Source organism: Chrysemys picta, chromosome 2 (genome assembly GCF_011386835.1).
Source record: "Chrysemys picta bellii isolate R12L10 chromosome 2, ASM1138683v2, whole genome shotgun sequence".
Classification (NCBI taxonomy): domain Eukaryota; kingdom Metazoa; phylum Chordata; order Testudines; family Emydidae; genus Chrysemys; species Chrysemys picta.
In genome coordinates this window covers 49741095-49765619 of record NC_088792.1, presented here as the reverse complement: position 1 = coordinate 49765619, position 24525 = coordinate 49741095, and the positions used below count along the sequence as shown (strand labels likewise).

Below are 24525 nucleotides of genomic sequence, written 5' to 3'. Positions count from 1 at the left end.
TCTAGCAACAGGACCAAATGCCTCAGCCACATTTCAAGCCTGACCTACCGATGGTTCAAGTCTGTTTTTTCTGCATGGCGTTTTTCCAGTTTCACTACTTGGCTGTGGCCTGGGCACACAGTCCTCTTACTTGCCTTCTACCCACATGCATTTGCTGCAAAGAACAACTACAGCACATGAAACAACTGATGTAAAGCAACAGCTGCAATTTCACGTACAGTTGCTAAAATACATGGAAGAGGAGGCAGACCAGCCTGTGCTTGTAGACAGAAACTCTTCTACACACCAACTCCTCCCTTGGGAGACTGAGGTCAGAAATTCCAAGTGATGTCTTTCTTTGATCCCCTTTTAAAGCCCCCCTACAGTCCAAGGGGTAGATTGTGGAACATACAATTTTCAACATAGCATAAGGTCCCACTCACCAAACAGGACCAGCAGGAAATACTGATGAAAGCTACACTGTGAGGCACAGTAGATAGGAGGCAGGCCATTGTTGGACTACGGAGTAAACTGCATAGAACCAGTTTGCGGTGGGGAGTGGCAGGGAGGATGGACAGATGCAACTGTTTGGAGAGTGTGAATGGCGGGATGGGGGCAGGGTTGGAAGAGCGAGTTACACAACCTACCAATAAATAAGTGCACCGTTAGTACCTTATTGTTTAAAGGGTTAAAATGATCCCTTCCCCCTCTTGCAGGTGGTGACCATGTTGTTGAAACATGACACTTGGTGACACCAGCTATTGGGAAACTTAGAGCCTGAACTCAGGACCTTTTCCATCCAGATTCAATGGTGACTATTTTGGTCTAGATACTGCCAGGAGTAACTCCGTTGCAGTGATGGCCATTACTTCAGCTATATACAGTTATTAAATTTGTGCTGAGCAGGAGAACAGCACCATTAGGTGGTTTGAGAAAGGCCCATTACAATTTTCAGTTTGGTGACGAGTGAATTGACACGATACTGTACTTGCCTTACCAAAAGTGATACAGCTCTTTAAAAAGTTCGGCCATGGCTAGCACCAAAGATTTACCAACTGAACTGCTAGTGGCCTATTTTCTAGGTCCACTTAGGAAGATCATATATCAGCACATTTCAACACTGCATTAAGAAAAATCAGCCATATAATGCCATGGTAGTATGGTTTTTAACAAAATTGTGATGCACTGGGAATATGTCTCTACAATTTATGATTTCTGGTTGATTTTGTGAAGTTGTGTTATGAAAAACAACTATGTCATGAATAACTAGGTGTATGTTGTTCTACCTCTGTCGACAGTCCTGTAGCTGGTACACACCCGACAGGGACAATGGAAAATACTTAAGGTTGCTGCTAACAGTACTTAGACCTCGGTATGCTAAAAAACAGCTGCATCCTTACAAACAAAGGCACGTAGGTGACCAAGAGTTGTTTATATAAAGGAACCCACTGGAACAGGGGGTGCCTGTCAGGAAGTGTCAGGCAGGAGAGAGCAAGGTCACACAAGCTGGGTAAGGGGCTTTGCAGGAGGGGAGAGCTCACACATCATGTACACCCTGCTTGCCTTCGTGGACACCGATAATCCCCAAGTACTCCCAAGAGAAGACTGAGCCAGGTGGGTTTAGGAGCTCCATTTCTAAGGGGTAACAGATAGCCTCAGGGCCCAGGAAATGTTGCAGAGAGGCCAAGGGAGAAACCATTGTTGCAGCCTGCCCAGGCTCCAAAGGTTTAAACCACCTATGGGGCATCCAAAGCGCAGAGGTTTGGATTCTCTTCCCAGACGTCCTAGTGGGTGGCCTGTGATAAGAATCATGGAGTGTAATAAGATCCAACCTGAATCCTGAATGCTGCACCATTTGTCCTGATCTTCTGGCTAACAGATGAGTTTAAAATGAACTTTAGACTTGCTGGGAAAGGAAGGGAAGAACAATTATGTGAAAGCCACCAAAAGCATAACTAAGGGCTTGCCTACAAGGAGAAATAGCCCAGAATAGCTAGCTTGCCATGTGGACACTTATTCTGCACTAAGAGTGCCTTTGTATAGCTTAATCTTCTTTGGAATAGCGATTGTGCCTTAAAGTCACATCCTATCTTATTCTGCAATAGACAGACCCTAACACATGGCAGTAGTTGTCCAATCTGAGTAACAGTTTATTAATTCTGGAATGAATAACAGAGGCATGAAGACTAAATAAAAATTCTTGTAACAAGTTTCAGTAGTTCTCTTTTTATTGCATTCGTTGTCTAACAATAATACTCATTGGCAAGAAATGTATTTACACTAACAAATTAATTTTAATCAAAGGTGATCGGGTTTTTTTTTAATCTGTAAGAAAACAAAGGGCCACCATGATGTTTTGCTTTGAATGCCTCCAAATAATCAAATGTAAAGGAATGTTGTTTTTGGAAACTCAACAATCCAGAGAAGTACATATTAACCAAGCACAAGAGAACAAGCTCAGACAGGGCACTATTGTCTCTTCCATGCAGATGATTAGACACCAAGATGTAGAAATGAAAAGTCCAGGATTACATGCAATTCATACACATTTGACCTTAAAAAAATTCTGAAACATAACCATCTCCCTCGCTAAGATAAAAAGAAACAATAAAAAGCCCGTTTTTACAGTGGCACACAGTGCATTTCTGTTTTTTAGCTGCCCAGTCTTTTAGCAATATGTATAACACTTGTTAGTTACCAGTGATTTATAAGTGCAACATCACTGAAAAATACAAAAGCAGTAGTAATGAGAGTAAATGAGTCAGGGAAAGCAAATATATTTTGGGGAGGTTCACTGTGCACCATGTCATCTCCATTTGAGGAGGCTTATTTGTTCCTTATTGTCTTTCGTGCCATGTAATTCTTGTTTCTTCTGGACACTTCATCAATATTGTGAGTCTTCCTGCATTTGCACCCAAGTCTGCTCCCACTGTGGTCAATGGCAAAACTCACACTGAAAACAACAGGAGCAGGATTAGGCCCCTTTTTTTGCTCAGTTTGGGGTTGATCCTGTAAAATGCTCAGCACCTTCCTCCAAAGCCAAACAGTGCTGAAGGCCCTTAACACCGCACAGGATTAAGCTGGATGAATTAGGAGATTTTCAGAGTCCAAACTTCTGAAAGAAACAAGCAGCACAAAGAGCTAAAGGCAAAACCTCCCAACAAGACATACACATCCCTTAGTCATTATTTACTGGCTATCACAAAAGTCCCAGTCCCACTGCCAGGTAGTGAAAGAAGGCCTGTCTTAGGACCAGGACGGAATCAGAGGGCTCAGTTTCATGACTGTGATATCACAGCTTTCAAATAGGACAGTTTTTAAAATGTGAGAAAACGCAATAAAACATATCCAGAGCTTCGATGAAAAGGACTGTGCAACATGCACCTGACGTATAGCTAATTGTGTGATGTCTGGATGAGTCACTTCTCACATCACAATCCTGCCCAATAATCAACTGCTCAAAGCTCTCCAATAGACAACTAAGCTAAGTTTACAAAATGTACAAAAAGTTTTTCTTCTTGTAATACTAATTCTATCCTGCCAAAAGAACACAAGGACAACATGCAGGGAAACGTACAGAGGAACAGTCTGTATATGGTTTTAATAAATTTTTTTGTTTAAAGTCTTGTGATCCATCAAGTATATAAAACATAACATGAAAACTCTGAGTGAGGCTAAAAACACATCGGAGTTATTATACAACTGGTACAAACTGCTAGAGCTTTGCTCTTATGAGTTTCATGATGTTATCGGAACCCTTGATGTGTGTTTTATGCGCATGTAGCCCTAAAACTCACAATTACCTACATATTAACTCCTACTAATCTCTTCAATACAGTGTGTAAATTTGTGTATGTATACATACATACACAAATGCAAAAGTATTTGTTAAAAAGCAAACCACAAGCCCCATCCCTTCATCATTTTCATTCCATTTCTTTCATGATTCTGAATCATTGATAAAAAAAATTCTCTGTGAACTCTGCCCTTTTCATTGGAACTGTTAAAGACATCCAAGTTGCTCAAACATGTGCTGTCTTTTTCAAACAACTTTCTATTTGTCAGAGTTTTGGACCAAGTTACAGGTTTTCTGAGATTTTAAAGCTTACAGAACAAAAGCTATAAACAAGTTTGCCCGCTCTCTAGTTGAGGTACAGCACAGGACTAAGCAAGTGCTATTAAAAGGCTGGATCCTGCCCCCACTGAACTCAATGACAAAACTCCAGTGGGAACAGGATTAGGTCCCAAAACAACATCATTTTGCTTGTCTCCCTCTCGGACACAAAAGTTTTCTATCCATTTGAAAACACTGCTAAGGAATTGACACATAAACCTTGTTTTTGAAAATTGTCCTTAAATCCCAGATCTGCCACCCTGTACAAATCGCTCTTTAAGATACTTTTTAAAGAAATACGGCTATGCAAATACAAAACTTTCCTTCTGATTTTCAGTTCCATAGCACAGGATACTAGACTAGAACAGTATATCCCAGCCCCACATACGCAAAATGATACTACTGCCTATGCCTTCTTTGATTTCAACAGGAACACATCAGCAGATGTGGTGGGCATCATTGCCTCTGGTTGCCTGTGTGTGCTCTAAACAGCAATTGCTGGTGAGTCAGAGATCACACAATTGCATGGATGGCAGCCGGTGCTTGTACGCGCAGTGGACATGCTGAGACCTGAGGCTGCCAGATGATAAACATCCTAAATTCCCACTAACATCAATGGGAGTTGAGGATTGATGTGGCTTCTGGGAAATGCTGCTCTAGATCCTGTGAACACTCTTGTTTAGAAATGCAGCATTGTCTCAGCTCCATCGTGGCACAATAAAGGGTTACTGACATAAAAGCACCTACCCAAGCCGATATAGAAACATAACCCAGCTCTGTACAGCTTTTGTTACTTTTTTGCTCCATTATTTAGTTTTACTCCATTAATTGTGATGGGCTTTATGTACATGAACATCATTAGCTCTGCTAAGGCAGGCAGATGAAATGCAGAAACCGGTGGACAATACTAATCTGCATTATGCAACATTAAATGGGCTGAGTTCCTCATTGCTTTGCACTTGGTGTAATCATCTACACTGGTACACAGTGGGAGTCCAACACCACCTAATCAGAATGACAGCTTTTAGCACTCACTTGCCCAGATGCAAATGGCTCCACAAGGTGCCAGGCAATGGGGAATGAGACCCATACATATTTGGCAGTTTGTACAGAACAAACCATGGCCTTTTGCTCCAGAACAGTTTCAATGCAACTGCTGGATTTCAGTGCAGACACCAGCTTTTCTGGGGCTAAGCTTATGAGAGCACCTTTGCATCTGCTATTTCCTATATCTTAAAATTCCCACTCTCTGCCTCCTTCATTCACTCTTTCACAGTCTTTTCACAGCTAGAAGATGTGCGTAAGTACATACACTAGGGCTGCCAAACCTATTGGCACTAGCAGATCCAGAACTTCCAGAACTCAGTTACCACATACAAAACAGGGTGAACGTTAGCTAACCAGTTAGCTGCGAGTGCACCAGCACAGGAGAATAACTAACTGGGGTAGAGCTGGCATAGGCTGTATGGCTGGATTAGAGAGAATATGGCCAGAGTGCAGATGTGCTCCAGGGACACCAGGCTGCAGAATAGCCCCTAGGAAGCTAGCACACCTTACAGAATACCTGAGACTGCTCTAAATTACTCATTGGGACTGGTGACTGGCTGCCCAGGGATCAGGAAGCCACAAAAGAAGCTTAGAGTCACATTTGTGGAAGATACTCTGCCAGCTAGGTTGGGAGCAGAAGATTCATCTATTCATTCAGTACAGGACATTTGTCCATTCTGTTCCTTCTTATGATAGAGGTAACACACTATTCTAAACTAGCATTGTTCTTAGGGGAAGCTTACAGTGAGGTGGTTAAAGGCATTCTGAGTTTTTAATTAGATATATAATGGCAAATGCATTTCATTTCTCAATATGGGAAAGAAAAATTGTGACAAACCTTTTATGGTTTTCTAGAAACCACTCAAATTGTATTGGTCACAAACACTGTGATTGTGACATGACTGTGTGTGTGCCATACATCAATGACGATCTTTAATAAAAAGGAATCTTAAAAATATATCTTATCATAGAAGGAAGAGCAGAACTCAGATACAGCTTGGTCCACTTTGTTTTCATTGGTCACTTTGCATTTTATGCTTTTATTTTTAACTGATTAAATCTATTTTTTAAAGTTAGATTTTAAACTCAAATAATTACAAAAAGTTTAAATTCACCATTTAGCTCTAAAGTTTCTATAAAATAGTAAAAACAATAATTACTAGCACATAAATCAAATTAGCTATCTGCAGAGTAAGAACCTGATTTACAACGAGGTTAACTAGACACTGTTCTAAACAGCAAGAATGAAAAATCAATGCATAACACACACAGTAGTCTGCCTTGGGCTTTTAAGAAAACAAAGAACATAAATAGGAACATGCCCACAGTCTATTATGTACAACCACTTAAAACATTACCATCATGTAAACATAACTTAAGGAGAAAATAATCATCTAATGCATTTATCAACATTGTATTTAAAATAGTACATTTCCAGTTTCTTCCAGATAACTTTCTCTTACCTAAATATAACTTCATAAGCTCCTAAAATAACTGAGCATTAGTTTCACCAGGTCACCATGACACTGTAGTACAATTTGTCTCCTAGAAAGGAGATAGAAAGATTCAACTGAAGAGATGATTTCTCCCCACAATTATATTTCTCCACTAATGGCCTCTTTTTCTCTCTGGCAGCATTAGGAAACACCAAGACCTACCAGAAATATCAACGCTGTTTTAATAGAGTGTCCTTCACAGCAGTTTCATTACTTTATGTCTATAGATCAATGAAATATATACCAGAAACATATAGAAAGTAGATTTGGAAACAAAAAGGAAGCCATTACTAAGTAGATTTGTCAGATTATTCGTACTGAATGAACTAAGTTGTATCTATTTACAGAGCTTTCTACAGGTAAAAATACTATCATCATTAAAATGAAAATTTGACAAATGTTAGATAATATGCGCATAGCATCCCAGTTAAGACATTCCAGAACTCCGAGCTTCAGAAGAGCTTTAAAAAAAAAAAAAAAAAAAAAGTAAATGTCAAAGTATATGATGGGGAAAAAAAATCCCTTTAAAAATCATTCAGCATGTGCAGTTAACTTTCAGTCTGCTGAAACTCCAAGTTTTTAATTTTGCATCAATGACTAACAAAATAAGAATTAACTCCTGGCATGACTGACTACACAGAGATTACTACTTATGTCAATACGTATGGAATGCATTGAAGAGAACGGATGTTGCTATAACCTATAAATGCTATTACGCAGTAAGCGTTGACTATAAAGCAATAATGTAATATCTTCATCTTCCCATTATGTAAGCTTGTTCATTGTCCTCCCATTCATTTGGTGAAATAATGAAAATTTAAATAGAGGCTGCTAAGAGACTGTAATACCACACAGTGCCAGACTATACTGTTTGCTTCATTAATAGACATATCTATATACGAGAAATCTCTGAAGTATGTAGCGCAACAGCCAATTTAAGCATTCCAAACATTCTGCAAAGTATGCCTCAAGGCTCAATTTTTAGTGGGGAGTGTCCTCACGACACTCTATTTAAAACAGGTAGTGCATGACAGCTTTGCATTTAGTAGCCTTCTTCCGTATTGTAGCCTATATTAGTTGGCCTTAATATTAGTGAATCTTGTTTTCCTTTGAACAGTATTTTTTTTTTTAAAGTGCACCTCATTGAAAACTGAAAGCCTTTAGCAGGCTCAAATTTGGAGATCACTTCAGCAGACAGCAGTTGTGATTAGATCACAGCTCTGCAGGTCAGAGCACAAAGCTCACTGCCCCCAGCACTCAATGGAGACAGAATCTGCAGATGTGGTATTTTCCTTAGAAATACAACCCCCTCCAAACACCCACTTTTCTTTTCAGAATCGGTTTAAAAAGGAAGCTTATAGTGTGTTACAGGAAAGTTTATCTGTACACCCCATGAGCACAATGACCTGTGTACTCTAAAGATCTATCTGTTGTGCCAAGGTCAGAAAGTCAGCCTTGCTCGGATATCGGGAGGATAAATGTTACCCTCAGAACCCCTTGTAAACCAGCTTTGTCTCCTTCTTGTATTAAATTACTGTACAGTTCACAAGAGTGTCAACTTCCCCTCTTTTGCCCAGAAAGGATAATGACTCTCCTGTCCTTATCTCCAGCATATAATTACAAGTCACTGAACAATTGCGTTTGCAAAACAGTGGCATTTTAAGGTACTGATGCGAGCTGTAGCCTGTTCCAGCAGACAGAACTAAATATCAGAGTCGTGTAAAAGAGTTGAGATTCCAGTTAGAAATATGAGTCAATGGTAACAGATGTGGGAACAACTCCAGTTACCCAGATTCAAAAATCTCCACTGATCATTGCAATCTACCACCAGGGATCCTGTTCAAAATGTGGTTGTGATGCAATGGACCACATCCCTCTTTGTCACACTGGTTACCAATATGACCAAACACAACTAGCCCAATACAAAATAGCAGTTTGAAAGTAAAATGTTTCTCCAAAATAGGATACCTGGCTTGCAAGTAACAACAACAACAAATAAAATAAAACAATGGTTTTGGATTGTTCAGCAGATCAAAAACAAGAGCATGTATTGTAACTACAGGAAAATGTAGCCAGACAATATAAACTTCCCTATTCATTCTATTTATAGCATCATATTTGTGTACATATTCCTGTGTAATGACCACAAGAAAATGGGAGGGGTACTGTAGACAACTTGAGTTTCTTTGCCTGAAGTGTCTCCACATTAACTAACATAGTAGTAGTTCTGGCTCATCATTGCTCATTAGCGCCCTCTGTTGCATCTGATGAAGACTTGTCTAGTTTCTTTGACTTCCTTTGAAGCCGCTCTTGTTCTTTCTTCCTAAGCTTTTCCCTTTGCTTTTCCATTTTCTCTTGAGCTTTTCGAGCTCTCTCGATGGACACTTTCATTTCCTTTAGCTTTTTTTTAATGATTGCTCTGTCCTGGGAAGATGTCATACCAAGGGCCTAATATTAAAGAAAGAAATAGAATAAGAGAATTAAAGAATCCCATGCGGTTTCATTTATGGCCAAATTATGTAAATTAAATAATAACAACTAAACTAGAAGACAGTGAAAACTGAACAAACTCAATGAAACTGAAGACAGTGAAAACTTGAGTTAATGTCAGGTAGGAAACAGGAGTTCATGACATCAAGTTAGTGCACTGAAAATAATAATACTTTGCCCTTCTATTGTATGTTGCCTTCCACATAAGGAAATCAAAACACTTTATAGAATATTAAAGATTTTGATCAACTGAGAAACACAGGCACACAGAGGTAAAGTGATTTGCCCAGTGTCGGAGAAGTGTGTGTCAGAGCTAGGAACAGACCCCATATTTCCTGAGTCCCAGCCTTTGCTTTTGCCACAAGACCATTCTTTCCCCCATAAAAAATCCTGGAGATACAGAAAGGTTAAAATCCAAATTTTCAAATAGTTGGTAAATTTTGTGTGTCCAACTGAGACACTAAGGGCCTGAATTTCATATATGCTGAGCCCCTAGAACTCCAGATTTTATTTATTTTATCAGCAATATGCTCATGATTTTATTGCAACAAATTAATGCACACTTTGTATATCAAAACTTTTAAACTGTGTATCTAGACCCAATATACTATCCACGGCCAACCCCCTTCCCTGATACATATGATAGACAAATGTGTGGTAGAAAGAGACTGACAATGAACCATATAAATGGACTGATGAAAAAAGGCAAAGCTGTACAAGGCACACTCTTCACCTTGGCACACAAGGATTTGATTTTTTTAAATCGGTAAATGTCAGTAAATGCTGATTTCACCATACACACACAAACAGGGAAAATATTTCCATTGGTAACAACAGAAATTAACAGATAGTCAGAAAAATGCTGCTTGAGAACTTATCAGAGGTTGATTTCAAAATATACAAAGTAAATATCCTTAAATGTGCTGTTAACAATTTGTGTTTTAACAGTTATAAAGCTTTAACTTCTTGAATCTCAGTATATACACTCTCATTAAATAATTATTGTCTGACCCGCCCACCCATAATTTCTTGCAACTGTGAAAATTGAAATCAATGCAAACTGGAAAAAAATGCTGGACAATAAACAGATATTATTTGCTGAAATTATAAAAAATATTGAATTCTGCCAAGCCTACAGATATTTTACCTCTACTTCTTGTGTGCTGATATTTAACATCCTACATGACTCACATTTTTACAAAATGGAGTTGGATGAGAAATATGTGCATGCAAATACCACTTATGCATGCAATTATCTGATCTGTGCATGCAAATGTGGGTACACTGTACACCCACATTTTTTGCAAAGCAAATGGGCCTCAATTTCTTTAAAAAACGGGTCTAAATGATTCTAGTAATACTCTGGCCCTCTGTACCATGTCTATTATTATAGTCTGTCTTCATTCCATACACAGTCCTTTTTTTGCATTCCTAAGGAATTCTCTTTTTATCTAAGAATATCTTCAGTGACAATAAATAACATACAAAGTTTGTCCCCAAGACAGTCCATTACCTTAAGCTTACTCCCATCCAGCTGAAGGAGATGCTCTCCATTAATGTTTTGGGCGGTGAATTCAGAAACATACTGTTCAAAGTTGAGGCTCATTAACCAGTGGGAAACTTGCTGTATGCTCCATTCCTGAACAGCACGATTCTGACACTGACTGTGTTTAGGAGACTGTCCATCATCAAGGATCTGTGACAAAAATATGATGCATATAATTAAAAGGGCAAAACTGACTAATAATGGCATATTGCTGCACATACATGCAACACTACAGTAGAGGTATTTGTACTATCGTCACTACAACACTTCAGTAGTGATACACCAATATATTACAACAGTATCTACCCAGATATCACATAGTGCAACAGAAATAGCTTGGTAATGCTAGTTTTCTGTATGCAGGCACACAAAAGAGGAAGTCACAGACAATGACTGACTAGGGCTAGGCAGCACAATGGGAAGATTCCCATCCCCTCTCCAGGTTTTAGTCTTTTAACATGTCTTTGGACAGAATGTTTTTAAGGATATACTGGAATTTTGTGGTCTACCTTATAGGTGCATTACAGTATGTTTGGAAAGTTTAAAATACGAAATTCAAAAAATTCCTTACAAAACCACTCCAAAATTCAAGATGACGATAATAAATAGCCAAAGTTATTGTCTAGGAAAACGATGAGAAGAGACACAGTCACAGTACAGAACAGACAGTGAGCCTCATCCTTGGCCCCTGATCTAGCTGCTCTGTGCTGTATGAAGGAAACAGCAGGAAAGCTGTGCTAAAGGAGACAGCCGGGGATTCCTGGGTGATGTGAAGCTGGCATAGCTCCTCCCGCCTGTGCCGCATAGGGGGTATGCTGGTGTTGAACTGGAACACATGATGCTCTGATCAATCCCTGATCAGTGAAGCAGTTGCTATGGGACCGCTGCAGTTGGCGTAATTTAGAACAGTCTTTAGGCTGGTTTAAATTGCACTGGGGGCTGTTTCAGCCCCCAGCAGGCCCCTGGATCGGGGATGGGGAAAGATGGCATAAACCCTAAACCCTAAGCGTTTGCCTACTCTGCACCAAGCATGAGCTCAGCACAGCGGCGGAGTCAGTCCAGTGTACTTGTTCTGAAATGCAGCCCCCACAAACACCTCAATAAACCACAAGGAATGTAATTTGCTATAAGCCCGAAAACTGCAGCAGGAAGGCTGACACCTGTGGGCTTGTGTTTGTGCTTTAACAGGGAGATTTGCCGCACAACGGAATAAGATCAGAAATGCAAATCTGCAAATGAGACGACAAATTGCCACGCCACGGTCACACAGTCCACCACAAAGAGCTCACTAGTATCTCACCTCATCATCAATCATATCCAGGCTCTGAGTGAGGGAGCAACAAAGAAATGGGAAAGAAAAGCATTATAGAAACAAAATACAGAACATGTAACAGCGTGCGAGAGAGTTCAGGCAAGGGCAGCACCGCGATTTGCAAACAGGTCTGGTTATTGAAAAACAGAGCGCTTTTAAAACTATTTCCAAACCCAGAAAGGTTATGCTCACAGCTTAACTACAAAGCACACAATTTCCTAGTTAGGGCCTGTCCTGATCCTGCATCACTGGTCAATGGGAGCTTTGCCAATGACTACAATGGAAGCAGCAAAGACCCTCAGTTTCTGAGGTGTGAAGTGGAATAAGAATGTGTGTTCCTCCCCACCCCTTGCTTATCATTCTTTTGTCTCACAAGTGGTTATGTCGTCCCCAGCAGGGAGGTCTGTGGGAGAGGTTCCTGGCAGTGCCACTAATAATCCCAGATCTGTAGCAGTCAGCAGTGAACGGCTAAAGACTCATCCAAGCAGCATCTCTTACAAGAAGGGCTGGGTAGGTGTCCTCTGCAGCACTCACTGAACACACTGACTGATTCAGAAGCTGCTATTTAGTATGCAGCAGAGGATAGAGAGGCCATTATTTTATTTTATTTTATTTTATTTTTATAGCCTGTTTATATTAGATATTGCAGAGACAGCAAAGTCAAAGTATTAGGAGAGAGGGCTTAAAAAGAAAAATGGAAGCATTTTCAAACTTATCATTTGGCATACCGGATACAGAGTATTATCTACACTAAAATACATAGCAAATAAGAATTATGTGAAATAATAAGAGAGCAAAAATATTTAATAACGTAGATTTTAGTGAAATGTACTGTCAAAATAGAAAGATCATGTAGAATGAATGAGTCTAAATGAACAGTTCTTTACCGTTTGCTATTCTCATTAGTACAGACAATTCTCACATGACCACTGCCCAGTAGTCTACTGTGGTCATAGTAAACATCTACTCTTAAACAGCAGCAATACTCCTACCATAGTAAGTAGTGTCTATAGGACTTCTAGCCTTGTAGACTTAAATTTTGACAACTGTGGCTATATGTAACAGTCATCTCCTTTTAAACACATGCAGAGCAGGCATTAATATTAATCTGTAGTAATATATTTATAACAACAAACGTAAGTGTCCTAAAAATAATAGAAACAGATGTTTCAAAATCAAGCTCTCTAGAGCAAATCCTGGCATGTATCTCACATAAGAAAATATGGAGTTCACCATAATATTTACAGTGGATTACAGGTTCTGTGTTTATAAAAAGATAAAGATGCTCATCTGCACCTCATCTGGGTTCACATGTAACCTAGGCATGATCTGCTGCTTAGTGAGTCAGTAGTCCAGTTCCTCAGCTAGTGTAAATAACTGTAGCTCCACAGAAGAGCTGGCCCAGTGACTTTACCAAGCTCGTTTTAGGACCCATTTTCAAAACAGAGCATCTGTTTGTGACATGTAATTTTGGCACTCAATCCAATGGGCACAATTTTTGCACACGAACACTTGTGCAAAGAAACAAAACAAGACAACCTCTGGTCAAAACACAGCACAGAATTTAGGTGAACTCTACTGTGCATGCACAAACCAAGCACAAATTGAATGCAAATGTGCATGGTATAAAGTTTACATATTATAGACGTGTAATAATATGCAAAAACTGCACAGACAGGTGATTTTTTTTAACTCATCACACACACAGAGGTTGGGTGGAGGCACCTTTGAAGTTTGGTCCTTAAAATTCAATCATAAATGGCTTCACCAGCTGGTCTAACTATACCATACCTCTACAACCTAGCTAGCCCACACTCCATATTCCCTCAAAGGCATCCCAGTTATATTTATTTTAACATATGACATTAACAAACTGTGTATATTGGTCCGTGTGCATGTACTTAAATGTAAATATAGGAAAAATATACAGAAACAAAATGGTGGCGAAGGCATGTTTTATGAATCCAATCTTATTTTGTTATTTCCCTATTTTATTTCCTATACATACTGAAGTATGAAACATAGTGTAATAAAAGGCAAACCAGGAATCAAATACTTCTTTTCCAATGATGTTTTCTAGAAAATAACTATAATTTGAATACTTATTAAGAAAAATCCTATTGGAAAAAGAAATTAACTCTTGCCCATTATAAAAATGACAGAGACATACCTCATCTGATGATAATGCTAAGGAATGAGAGAAACCAGGGGTTTTCGGTTCTGCTCCTAAACCACTCAAATCAGCTGAGCTTGTGCTGCTGGGACTGAAGTCATCAGTGAATGTGAAATTCTGTAGACAAAAAGATGGGTCAAAGTCAACATAGGATCTTACACACACATCTTGTAGGAGACTTGCTTTTCCCCTCCAGGCTGGCATAGTTCAGGAGTGATTTCAATAATTTACTGAACCAATTATTATAAGGATGCCCAATCTTTATTACTGTTAATGATTTGTGAAATAATATGTAATATGTCTATTACTGTGGTATTAGAGAGACCAACACAGCTACAAAAACAGTGCAAACAACATATTACTGTGGTATGTATTTAAGAGAGATTTTTGCCAGGTTAGTGTCTTAGTAACAAAGATGTCTGAGAGCAATTTCCAGGCTTCCACTTAGAGATGACACTCCCTGCCCCTTCTGAGGCTGCCAACTTCACTGCTTCTCATGGCTGATCAATAGCCTTTGCAGCCTTCCAGGATGCCTGCCCTCCACACATTTAGGACAAACACAGCACATGCAGTTACACAATGGGTAGGAGAGAGGGTGGATTATGAGGGAGAAATGAAAGTCACTATTGAAAAGGCAAGGAAATCATCCTGTGAATCCATTTTGGATTGGGCCCTAAATAAACTCTTACAGAAATGAGAGGTTCTTCCCTCTTTGCCTAAACCTTTAGATAAGACAGAAGGTAAAGGAGACCTTCTGATGTTAGGTGCTGCTATTCGCTGCAACGGTAACCACAAAATAGACATTTATTTTCCTTAAAAATGAAATGACAAATATTATACTATAGCAAGGATGAGCAAAATATTAATTCCATGAGTCATATATAGTCCTAGAAATTCATAAAATCACCATTGGGGAATACAACAATTGGCAACAGATCTGCATTAGAGTTTGGAAAACAGTTCAATTTCAAAACAACAACAAAAATTAAGAAATTCCTGACGCGACTGAGGTTCAATAAAAAACAAACAGATTCAGACTCCACATCCTCGGTGTTCAAATCCAGAGACGAATGTGCAATAATGTAAAAAGTGTAAGTCAGTGCAAAGAAACAAACAACAAAAATACCCACACGTTTTTCAACTAGCTCTTTAAAAAAAATATGAAGAATATCCAGTCTTGACCTCCCTTTTTCTGCTGGAAGTCCCTCTGGAGAACTAGTGGGATAATGACATCACATGAAAGTTGGGTACACCCAACTACTTTTTGTCCCTTTGAAAATCTCCCCCCCACATACATCCTGTGTCGCCTTTATGTGCCCTATCTTTGCTCAATCCAAATCAGGTAATCTTGTCTTTCTCTCCGCATAACGGTAAGATTTTGTTTCCAGTCAGAGTTCTGCAATCTTGTAGATTCCTATGTAGGCCCTAAGGAATGGTAAATGCCTTTGAAAACTTCGAAAATTGCTACTGCATATGTGAAAAATGAATGTCACTTGGAGTCACACTCCTGAAAAGGAGGGTCAGAACCACTTCAGTTTCCTTTCCAGCCCAATATAAATAGTGACGTGCACAGGCTATAACAAGGTATATTCTGCTAGAGAAATATTTCCCACAGATGAAAACAGATTAAACAACACAGGAAAGTTATGTACAATACATTTTAGGGCTATCATGCTGAAAGCTTTCATGCACATAGAAAGGAATCACAGAAATATTTTAAATAATTCATGTTTTTAACTTCAAATATTTTCGGAAATGGAATTAAATCTGATATCCAACATGTGCAAAAGGCAGATTTGTTATTGTGGAAAAAAGGCAAATAACTAACAGTGAAGTTTGAAAGTGATCTCTTCCACCAACAGAAGTTGGTCCAATAGAAGATATTACCTCACCCACCTTGTCTCTCTAATATCCTGGGACCGACAGGGCTACAACAACATTGCAAACAGTGTACATTATTGACATTTCTTAGTTTGCAAACATCTCACTTTGAGAGGTTAAACGGAGTTAGATATTCCCTCCCCTCGACAATCAGTCCTGAAAAATGCAGTAAAATATCTGTAATTTAATACACAAATCTAGCATTTGTTCTGTGAATAAAAATGCTGTTTTCCACTGGTGCCATTTGGTATGGTGCAGCACATCATACCTATCTTACTAGTAACATACATCAAAAGAGAGACGGAATAAAAAGGTATATACAATCTGGAATGGTAGTATTAAAAATGATGGGTTTTTACTGTACAATGAACACCATGCATTGTTTATTGCAGTATTACCACATTGGCTCTTTATTTCTCCTGAAGCATTGAGCTTCCCACATACTGGGAATACGGTAGCTTTTGTTTTCTACCTTGGACCCTTTTTTAGCTGGACTTAGATTTTCAGAGGACGGTTCAGTTGAGCTGCTAGATGAAGGCAGGTTGCTGGAAGAATTGGATCCCCTGCCACTCTCTCCATACCATGTGAATGGTATGCTATAGGGGAGAGAGGAGGATCGCTCTGATATAGATGCATTGCTTGCTGAGCTCTCCAGCATCTCTCGAGTGGTCCTGTTTAAGAGAGAGGAGCCGCAATCTGCGTTAGATTATAAAACTCAATAAACAAAATAATAATTATTTAAAATAACATAATTACAAAAAGAGTAATTACTTCTAAAAACATGGTTGAACACTAAAATAACTTGTAGGTATTGGTATTCAGAAAACATAACATTAGATAAAGGGAGAAAAGGGTAGTTTTTGAACTCAAGTTCTCTATATGTAATATCAGTATCCTGACATAAATTTTAAAGACTTTTCTTTATTAAGTTTTTTTTAGGTAAGCCTAATCAAATGATCAGCTTACCTTTGCTAAAACAAAAATAGAGTGAACTGAATGTCACCATTGAGGAAAAGCTAACAGTTATAAGAATAACAGGGTAAATTATTACCTCTATTGTGTCCAAGTGTGTTAGGTGCTTTATGGACAAGTTATAAAGTCTGGGCCCCTGCCCCAAAGACTTTACATTCTAGAATCACTGGGGCTGCCGGGACTTAACTGAGGCCAGAATTTGGCCCATGGGCTTTGGCTATAATTTGAGATATCTTTTGAGCAGGATTTATGATAGCCTGTTTCAGAACTGAATGGTTCTATTGCTTTAAAATACATGTATTTAACTCTGCCCCCGGATCTCACAGCAAAATTCTGTATTTAGTTGCACCAGCACCGGTGCTAGAACTTGGGTGCAGCAGCACCCCCTGGCTTAAAGTGATTTCCATTCACAGAGAGGGTTTACAGTTTGGTTCAATGGCAATCATCACCCCTACTATACAAATTGTTTCAGCACCCCGGCCACCAATGTAAATCTGGCATAACTCCATTGGAATTAATGAAGCCCCCTGAATTTTATAGTGGTGTCAGAGCAGGATTTTAGCCCCCTGTCTTTCTTATGACAGGTTTCAGAGTAGCAGCCGTGTTAGTCTGTATCCGCAAAAAGAAGAACAGGAGTACTTGTGGCACCTTAGAGACTAACAAATTTATTAGAGCATAAGCTTTCGTGGACTACAACCCACTTCTTCGGATGCATATAGAATGGAACATATATTGAGGAGATATATATACACACATACAGAGAGCATAAACAGGTGGGAGTTGTCTTACCAACTCTGAGAGGCCAATTAATTAAGAGAAAAAAAAACGTTTGAAGTGATAATCAAGCTAGCCCAGTACAGACAGTTTGATAAGAAGTGTGAGAATACTTACAAGGGGAGATAGATTCAATGTTTGTAATGGCTCAGCCATTCCCAGTCCTTATTCAAACCGGAGTTGATTGTGTCTAGTTTGCATATCAATTCTAGCTCAGCAGTCTCTCGTTGGAGTCTGTTTTTGAAGTTTTTCTGTTGTAATATAGCCACCCGCAGGTCTGTCACTGAATGACCAGACAGGTTAAAGTGTTCTCCCACTGGTTTTTGAGTATTTTGATTCCTGATGTCAGATTTGTGTCCATTAATTCTTTTGCGGAGAGACTGTCCGGTTTGGCCAATGTACATGGCAGAGGGGCATTGCTGGCACATGATGGCATATATCACATTGGTAGATGTGCAGGTGAACGAGCCCCTGATGGTATGGCTGATGTGATTAGGTCCTATGATGATGTCACTTGAATAGATATATACCTTCAAGTCAGCGGCACTGCTATGGGTACCCGCATGGCCCCACAATATGCCAACATTTTTATGGCTGACTTAGAACAACGCTTCCTTAGCTCTCGTCCCCTAACGCCCCTACTCTACTTGCGCTACATTGATGACATCTTCATCATCTGGACCCATGGAAAAGAAGCCCTTGAGGAATTTCACCATGATTTCAATAATTTCCATCCCACCATCAACCTCAGCCTAGATCAATCCACACAAGCGGTCCATTTCCTGGACACTACTGTGCTAATAAGCGATGGTCACATAAATACCACCCTATACTGGAAACCTACTGACCGCTACACTTACCTACATGCCTCCAGCTTCCATCCAGGACACACCACACGATCCATTGTCTACAGCCAAGCTCTAAGATATAACCGCATTTGCTCCAATCCCTTGGATAGAGACAAGCACCTACAAGATCTCTATCAAGCATTCTTAAAACTACAATACCCACCTGCTGAAGTGAAAAAACAGATTGACAGAGCCAGACGAGTACCCAGAAGTCACCTCCTACAAGACAGGCCCAACAAAGAAAATAACAGAACACCACTAGCTGTCACCTTCAGCCCCCAACTAAAACCTCTCCAGCGCATCATCAGAGATCTACAACCTATCCTGAAAGATGATCCTTTACTCTCACAGATCTTGGGAGACAGACCTGTCCTCGCTTACAGACAACCCCCCAACCTAAAGCAAATACTCACCAGCAACCACACATCACTGAACAAAACCACTAACCCAGGAACCTATCCTTGTAACAAACCCCGATACCAACTCTGTCCACATATCTATTCAAGTGACATCATCATAGGACCTAATCACATCAGCCATACCATCAGGGGCTCGTTCACCTGCACATCTACCAATGTGATATATGCCATCATGTGCCAGCAATGCCCCTCTGCCATGTACATTGGCCAAACCGGACAGTCTCTCCGCAAAAGAATTAATGGACACAAATCTGACATCAGGAATCAAAATACTCAAAAACCAGTGGGAGAACACTTTAACCTGTCTGGTCATTCAGTGACAGACCTGCGGGTGGCTATATTACAACAGAAAAACTTCAAAAACAGACTCCAACGAGAGACTGCTGAGCTAGAATTGATATGCAAACTAGACACAATCAACTCCGGTTTGAATAAGGACTGGGAATGGCTGAGCCATTACAAACATTGAATCTATCTCCCCTTGTAAGTATTCTCACACTTCTTATCAAACTGTCTGTACTGGGCTAGCTTGATTATCACTTCAAAAGTTTTTTTTCTCTTAATTAATTGGCCTCTCAGAGTTGGTAAGACAACTCCCACCTGTTTATGCTCTCTGTATGTGTGTATATATATCTCCTCAATATATGTTCCATTCTATATGCATCCGAAGAAGTGGGTTGTAGTCCACAAAAGCTTATGCTCTAATAAATTTGTTAGTCTCTAAGGTGCCACAAGTACTCCTGTTCTTCTTTTTGTCTTTCTTATGCTTTTTATCTGTATATGGTGGATATATTCCTAAGGCTGGGACACTTCAAAAGGCTCTTCTTTCATGCATACACACCATTTTAGTTGGTTACCCGAACTTTAGAATAATACAATCTAGATCAAGAGGGCTCATTAGGGTTTCAGAGCAGGCACATGGAGCTAAGTATATTTTGTTGGTGGAGACGTTTATTTGCTCTAATGAAATTTGGATGTAGTTATAATGATTGTACAAAACCTAGAGCCATATTTATTTTAAAAATTCAATTTCCAAATATCCCCATATATTAGCATTCTGCAGTATTTTTAAGGAGGGGAAGTAATACTTATCACTTCAAGCCTTCAAACTGATTTACAACCATTTACCTACTTATTAATCCTCAGCAGCTCTGTGAAGTAGGAAGTATTGCACCCATTTTGCAGATAGAGAAACTGAGGCAAAGAGAGGGTAAATAACTACCAAAGCAAGTTGGTGGCAGATGAGAACTGAACAATGCCCAAGTGTTGTTTTTTCTGACCATACCATATCTCAAAGTAAAGGCCATTCATACTAACTGAACTCTATTGCCTGCCCAGAGAAATGCTGGACAAATGACCATATACATTTATAAAAACACATAACACAACTTCAGATCGTAAAAAAAAGCAGCTTATTTAACTACAGTAAGCAGAAAATGATCAGCTGTTCTCTGGCTGGAGCAGACAAGCCTGATTGCTCTAGGCCCATGAGTAGCCAGGTTTGGCATAAGGTCCACCCACAGCGGCAGAGCAGGAATCCCCCTCCCCAGTAAAGATGGCCATCCACACAGTGGAAGATCCATCAGCCTCACTCCTGCTCCTCCCATAAGCTTACCCCAGATCTTTCCCAAAATCTTGCTGTGCAGGGAAGAATAGAGGTGTTCTCTACATTGCTGGGCTTGATAACATATAGGCTCATTCTGCTGCATGGGCAGGAGAGCTCATGCTTCCCACCTGCGTTGCAGAACTGAGGCAGTTCTGATTTATCTATGACCAGTGGTGGTCACGGAGGAGAGTACAATCAGTACAAATGCCAACAATGGCAAAATAGTGCATGAAGCATGTATCTGACAAAATGATTAATTCTACATCAATCAGTGGCTCTAATGGGAATAAATCATTATAATAGGATGTTGTCATGGGATCGGTCACTTGCGTTCAAAGAGCTTCCTCATCTTTGGATTCTAAGGAAAGCATCCTTCCCTAGAATCCAAAGATCTTGAGAAGCAAATTCTTTAGAGTCAGAAACAAAGGAAAGTACAAACAGTCTTTAAAACATTACACAGTGATAATAATGTTCCAGTTTACAGAGGCGTAATGAGAGTTGTAAAAGCTCATGAATTTTGAGAGAGGTAATACCAATCTTTGCCTTCAACAACAGAATCCAAAAGCAGGCATATTCAGCAGTGAAAAATGAAAGGCTATTAGAAATGAATGATCAGGATTATATTTCACTATTTACTGATTCTCAGTCTGCTCTTGACTATTTCTCACAGGAAGGAAGAAATATTTTGTACAGTTAAATAAGAAAACAATTCTACTCTAGGGGTTATTTCTCACAGGCAAGGAAAGATTCATTTTTTTCACTTTGGTTTGTCATTCAAATGCTAAATATAGTCACTAAAGACTATAGATCTCTCACAGATACGCATCACTGCACACAGTTTTCTTTTACAAATTTCGCTCTTTCCCCAGAGACATACAGCAATATATAGCACAAGCTATACACAGCCTTAGAGAGGCACACAATGAGTCAGGTCCTGTAAACAGATGTAGCTCCACTGATTTCAATAGGGCTGCAGTGATTTACCCCAGAATAGGACATGGCTAGCTACTCTCACTGACATCACTGGCAGTTGTGTGCACCAATCTAGAACATTATATTCAGCGTAACAATCCTCCTCTCAGATACAAGGTTAGAACTTTGGCTTAATGCTTGTAAAAAGTTTTAAATGTATCTGTATGTTAGAATGTCAGCAAAGTTCCACAAATCACTGTGCACGTGCCCAAGTCAAAACGGTATTTCTGCAGAGAATTCACAGTTGGATTAATTTATTTACTTTGATTGTTCATTTATATTATTGTTTTTCTTTTGCATTTGTGTTGCTTTCTGTTAGTTTTAGATGAGTTTGTTTTTTTATAGTTTTTATAATGTATTATTCTACTATACCATTTCTGGCATTTAACAAGAAGGCTCGCCCTTTCATGCCTGCAGCCATACGACCTAGGTCTGGGATCTGGCCAGAGCTCCTTAGTACTTGCACAGGAGATCTTCAAGGAAAGTTCACTATATGTACTGTGGGAAAGAGGTGTGGTGTTGCCACTTCTGGGTTTTTGAGTTTGAGTGAACAGAGGTGCTGAAGATGGTGTCTCATTAAGCAATGAATTCTAATATGTAATTTTCCTATGCATCTTCAAATTGTTATGAAGCTGTTCACTTTCTGAAATAAGCGGTCTTATAGGGCTGCTGCAAAATATATTTAAGGTCTGCTGTCCTCCATCCCATCAGAGGCTGCTTTTCAGTGTTGGGTGAAATGCGTGTCAAGCTTTTAGGGTAAAGGGCCTCACATATATTTTATAGGGCAGTTGATTAATCGCAATTAACTCACTGGGATGAACTAAAAAAATTAATTGCAGTCAAAAAAATTAAATCACAATTAATCGCAGTTTTAATTCCACTGTTAAATAGAATACCAATTGAAATTTATTAAATATTTTTGGATATTTTTCTACATTTTCAAATATATTGATTTCAATTACAACACAGAATACAGTGTACAGTGCTCACTTTATTTTATTATTTTTATTACAAATATTTGCACTTTAAAATGATAAAAGAAATAGTATTTTTCAATTCACCTCATAAAAGTACTGTAGTACAATCTCTTTATCATGAAAGTGCAATTTACAAATGTAGGGTTTTTTGTTACATAACTGTACTCAAAAATAAAACAATGTAAAACTTTAGAGCCTACAAGTCCACTCAGTCCTACTTCTTGTTTAGCCAATCACTAAGTCAAACAAGTTTGTTTACATTTACAGGAGATAATACTGCCTGCTTCTTATTTACAGTCACCTGAAAGTAAGAACAGGCATTCACATGGCACCTTTGTAGCTGGCATTGCAAGGTATTTACGTGCCAGATATGCTAAACATTCATATGCCTCGGCCACCATTCCAGAGGACATACTTCCATGCTGATAATGCTCATTAAAAAAATAATACGTTAATTAAATTTGTGACTGTACTCCTTGGAGGATAATTGTACGTCTCCTGCTCTGTTTTACCCACATTCTGCGATATATTTCCTGGCATCTGACTCAGACGATGAAAATGAACATGCGTCGGTCCACACTGCTTTGGTCTGGTATTGAGCAGAACCCATCATCAGCATAGGCACATGTCCTTTGGAATGGTGGTTGAAGCATGAAGGGGCATACGAATCTTTAGCGCATCTGGCAGGTAAATATCTTGCGACGCCGGTTACAACAGTGCCATATGAGGGTAAAACGTATTTGTCTAAGCGACTGGCTGAACAAGAAGGAGGACTGAGGAGACTTGTAGGCTCTAAAGTTTGACGTTGTATTTTTGAATGCAGTTATTTTTTGTACATAATTCTACATTTGTAAGTTCAACTTTCATGATAAAGAGATTGCACTAGAGTTCTTGTATTAGGTGAAATGAAAAATATCTTTTCTTTTGTTTTTTTTACAGTGCAAATATTTGTAATCAAAAATAAATATAAAGTGAGCAATGCACACTCTGTATTCTGTGTTGTAATTGAAATCAATATATTTGAAAATGTAGAAAACATCCAAAAATAATTAAATAAATGGTATTCTTTTGTTAACAGTACGATTAATCGTGATTCATTTTTTAATCGCTTGACAGCCCTAATATTTTATATAGATATGTGTGTGTGAATTCTAATGATCTATATGTGCCACTCCCATTGTTGTCAATGGGCGCATAGGCCTATCTTGGGCATTATGTGGCTCAATCTATTTTAGAGTATAAGTACTTATTATTTTGCTACTTGTTAAAATATCCTCCCATCAATGTCAATTTCTCCTTAAAAACAACTGGAAGCTAATAAGAGCAGAATTTGGCCCCAGGGATATTACTTTATTTTAGCAATACACACAGGAAAGGTGGACTATTAGTGGTTTCATATCTCCTGGATAGCACAGTTTTGCCAAGGATTTTGGGATGAGATGGATTGCATCTTTGTTGTTTACCCATACCTGGTGCCACAGGCCACCCTAATGACTTCTCTCTCTTTCCATTTCTTGCCCTTGTGGGAACTCCTTCTCAAGGGAGCCCTATAACAAGATTAGAGACCATCAACAAATGTCATTTGAAACTTAGCTTTCCATCCCCTTCTAATAAAAATCTAGTTTTTAAATAAAAAAATGCTTACCCAAGATCCACAAGCTTTCGCTTTATTTTTTCTGCCTGCCCCATAATAGGGCTAGTTGTTCTTGATGATTGGGGACCTGTGTGACCACCTAGGATATCTTTGTACATGAAAAAAATATACATTATTATTTTATCTGATATTAAACAGTAACTCTAGAAGAGTTTGTGTACATGTGCATTTGTACATACACACACTATATATATCTATATAAATAGTGGGGCATTTCATTTAATTAGGTGCAACTACAGAAATAACTTCCCTTCTTTGAGAAGAA

At 39.0% G+C, this 24525-nt stretch overlaps 1 protein-coding gene across 15 annotated transcripts in view; it reads right to left on the bottom strand.

The window, feature by feature from the left end:
- Positions 1 to 2189: 2189 nt before the first annotated feature.
- PPP1R9A (protein phosphatase 1 regulatory subunit 9A) overlaps positions 2190 to 24525 on the bottom strand; it is a 240395-nt gene continuing 218059 nt past the window's right edge. For 5 of the 15 annotated variants that reach the window (XM_024101358.3, XM_024101355.3, XM_065586992.1 and 2 more), the window contains 7 exons: positions 24252 to 24348; positions 24076 to 24153; positions 16511 to 16709; positions 14155 to 14274; positions 11973 to 11996; positions 10640 to 10822; positions 2190 to 9084 (listed from right to left, as the gene is read on the bottom strand). In XM_024101358.3, coding sequence (XP_023957126.2) covers positions 8872 to 9084; positions 10640 to 10822; positions 11973 to 11996; positions 14155 to 14274; positions 16511 to 16709; positions 24076 to 24153; positions 24252 to 24348 — 914 coding nt within the window. In that variant the 3' untranslated portion in view covers positions 2190 to 8871. The remainder of the gene's footprint in view (positions 9085 to 10639; positions 10823 to 11972; positions 11997 to 14154; positions 14275 to 16510; positions 16710 to 24075; positions 24154 to 24251; positions 24349 to 24525) is intronic. The other 10 variants (XM_065586993.1, XM_024101359.3, XM_065586995.1 and 7 more) reach the window with 6 other exon arrangements.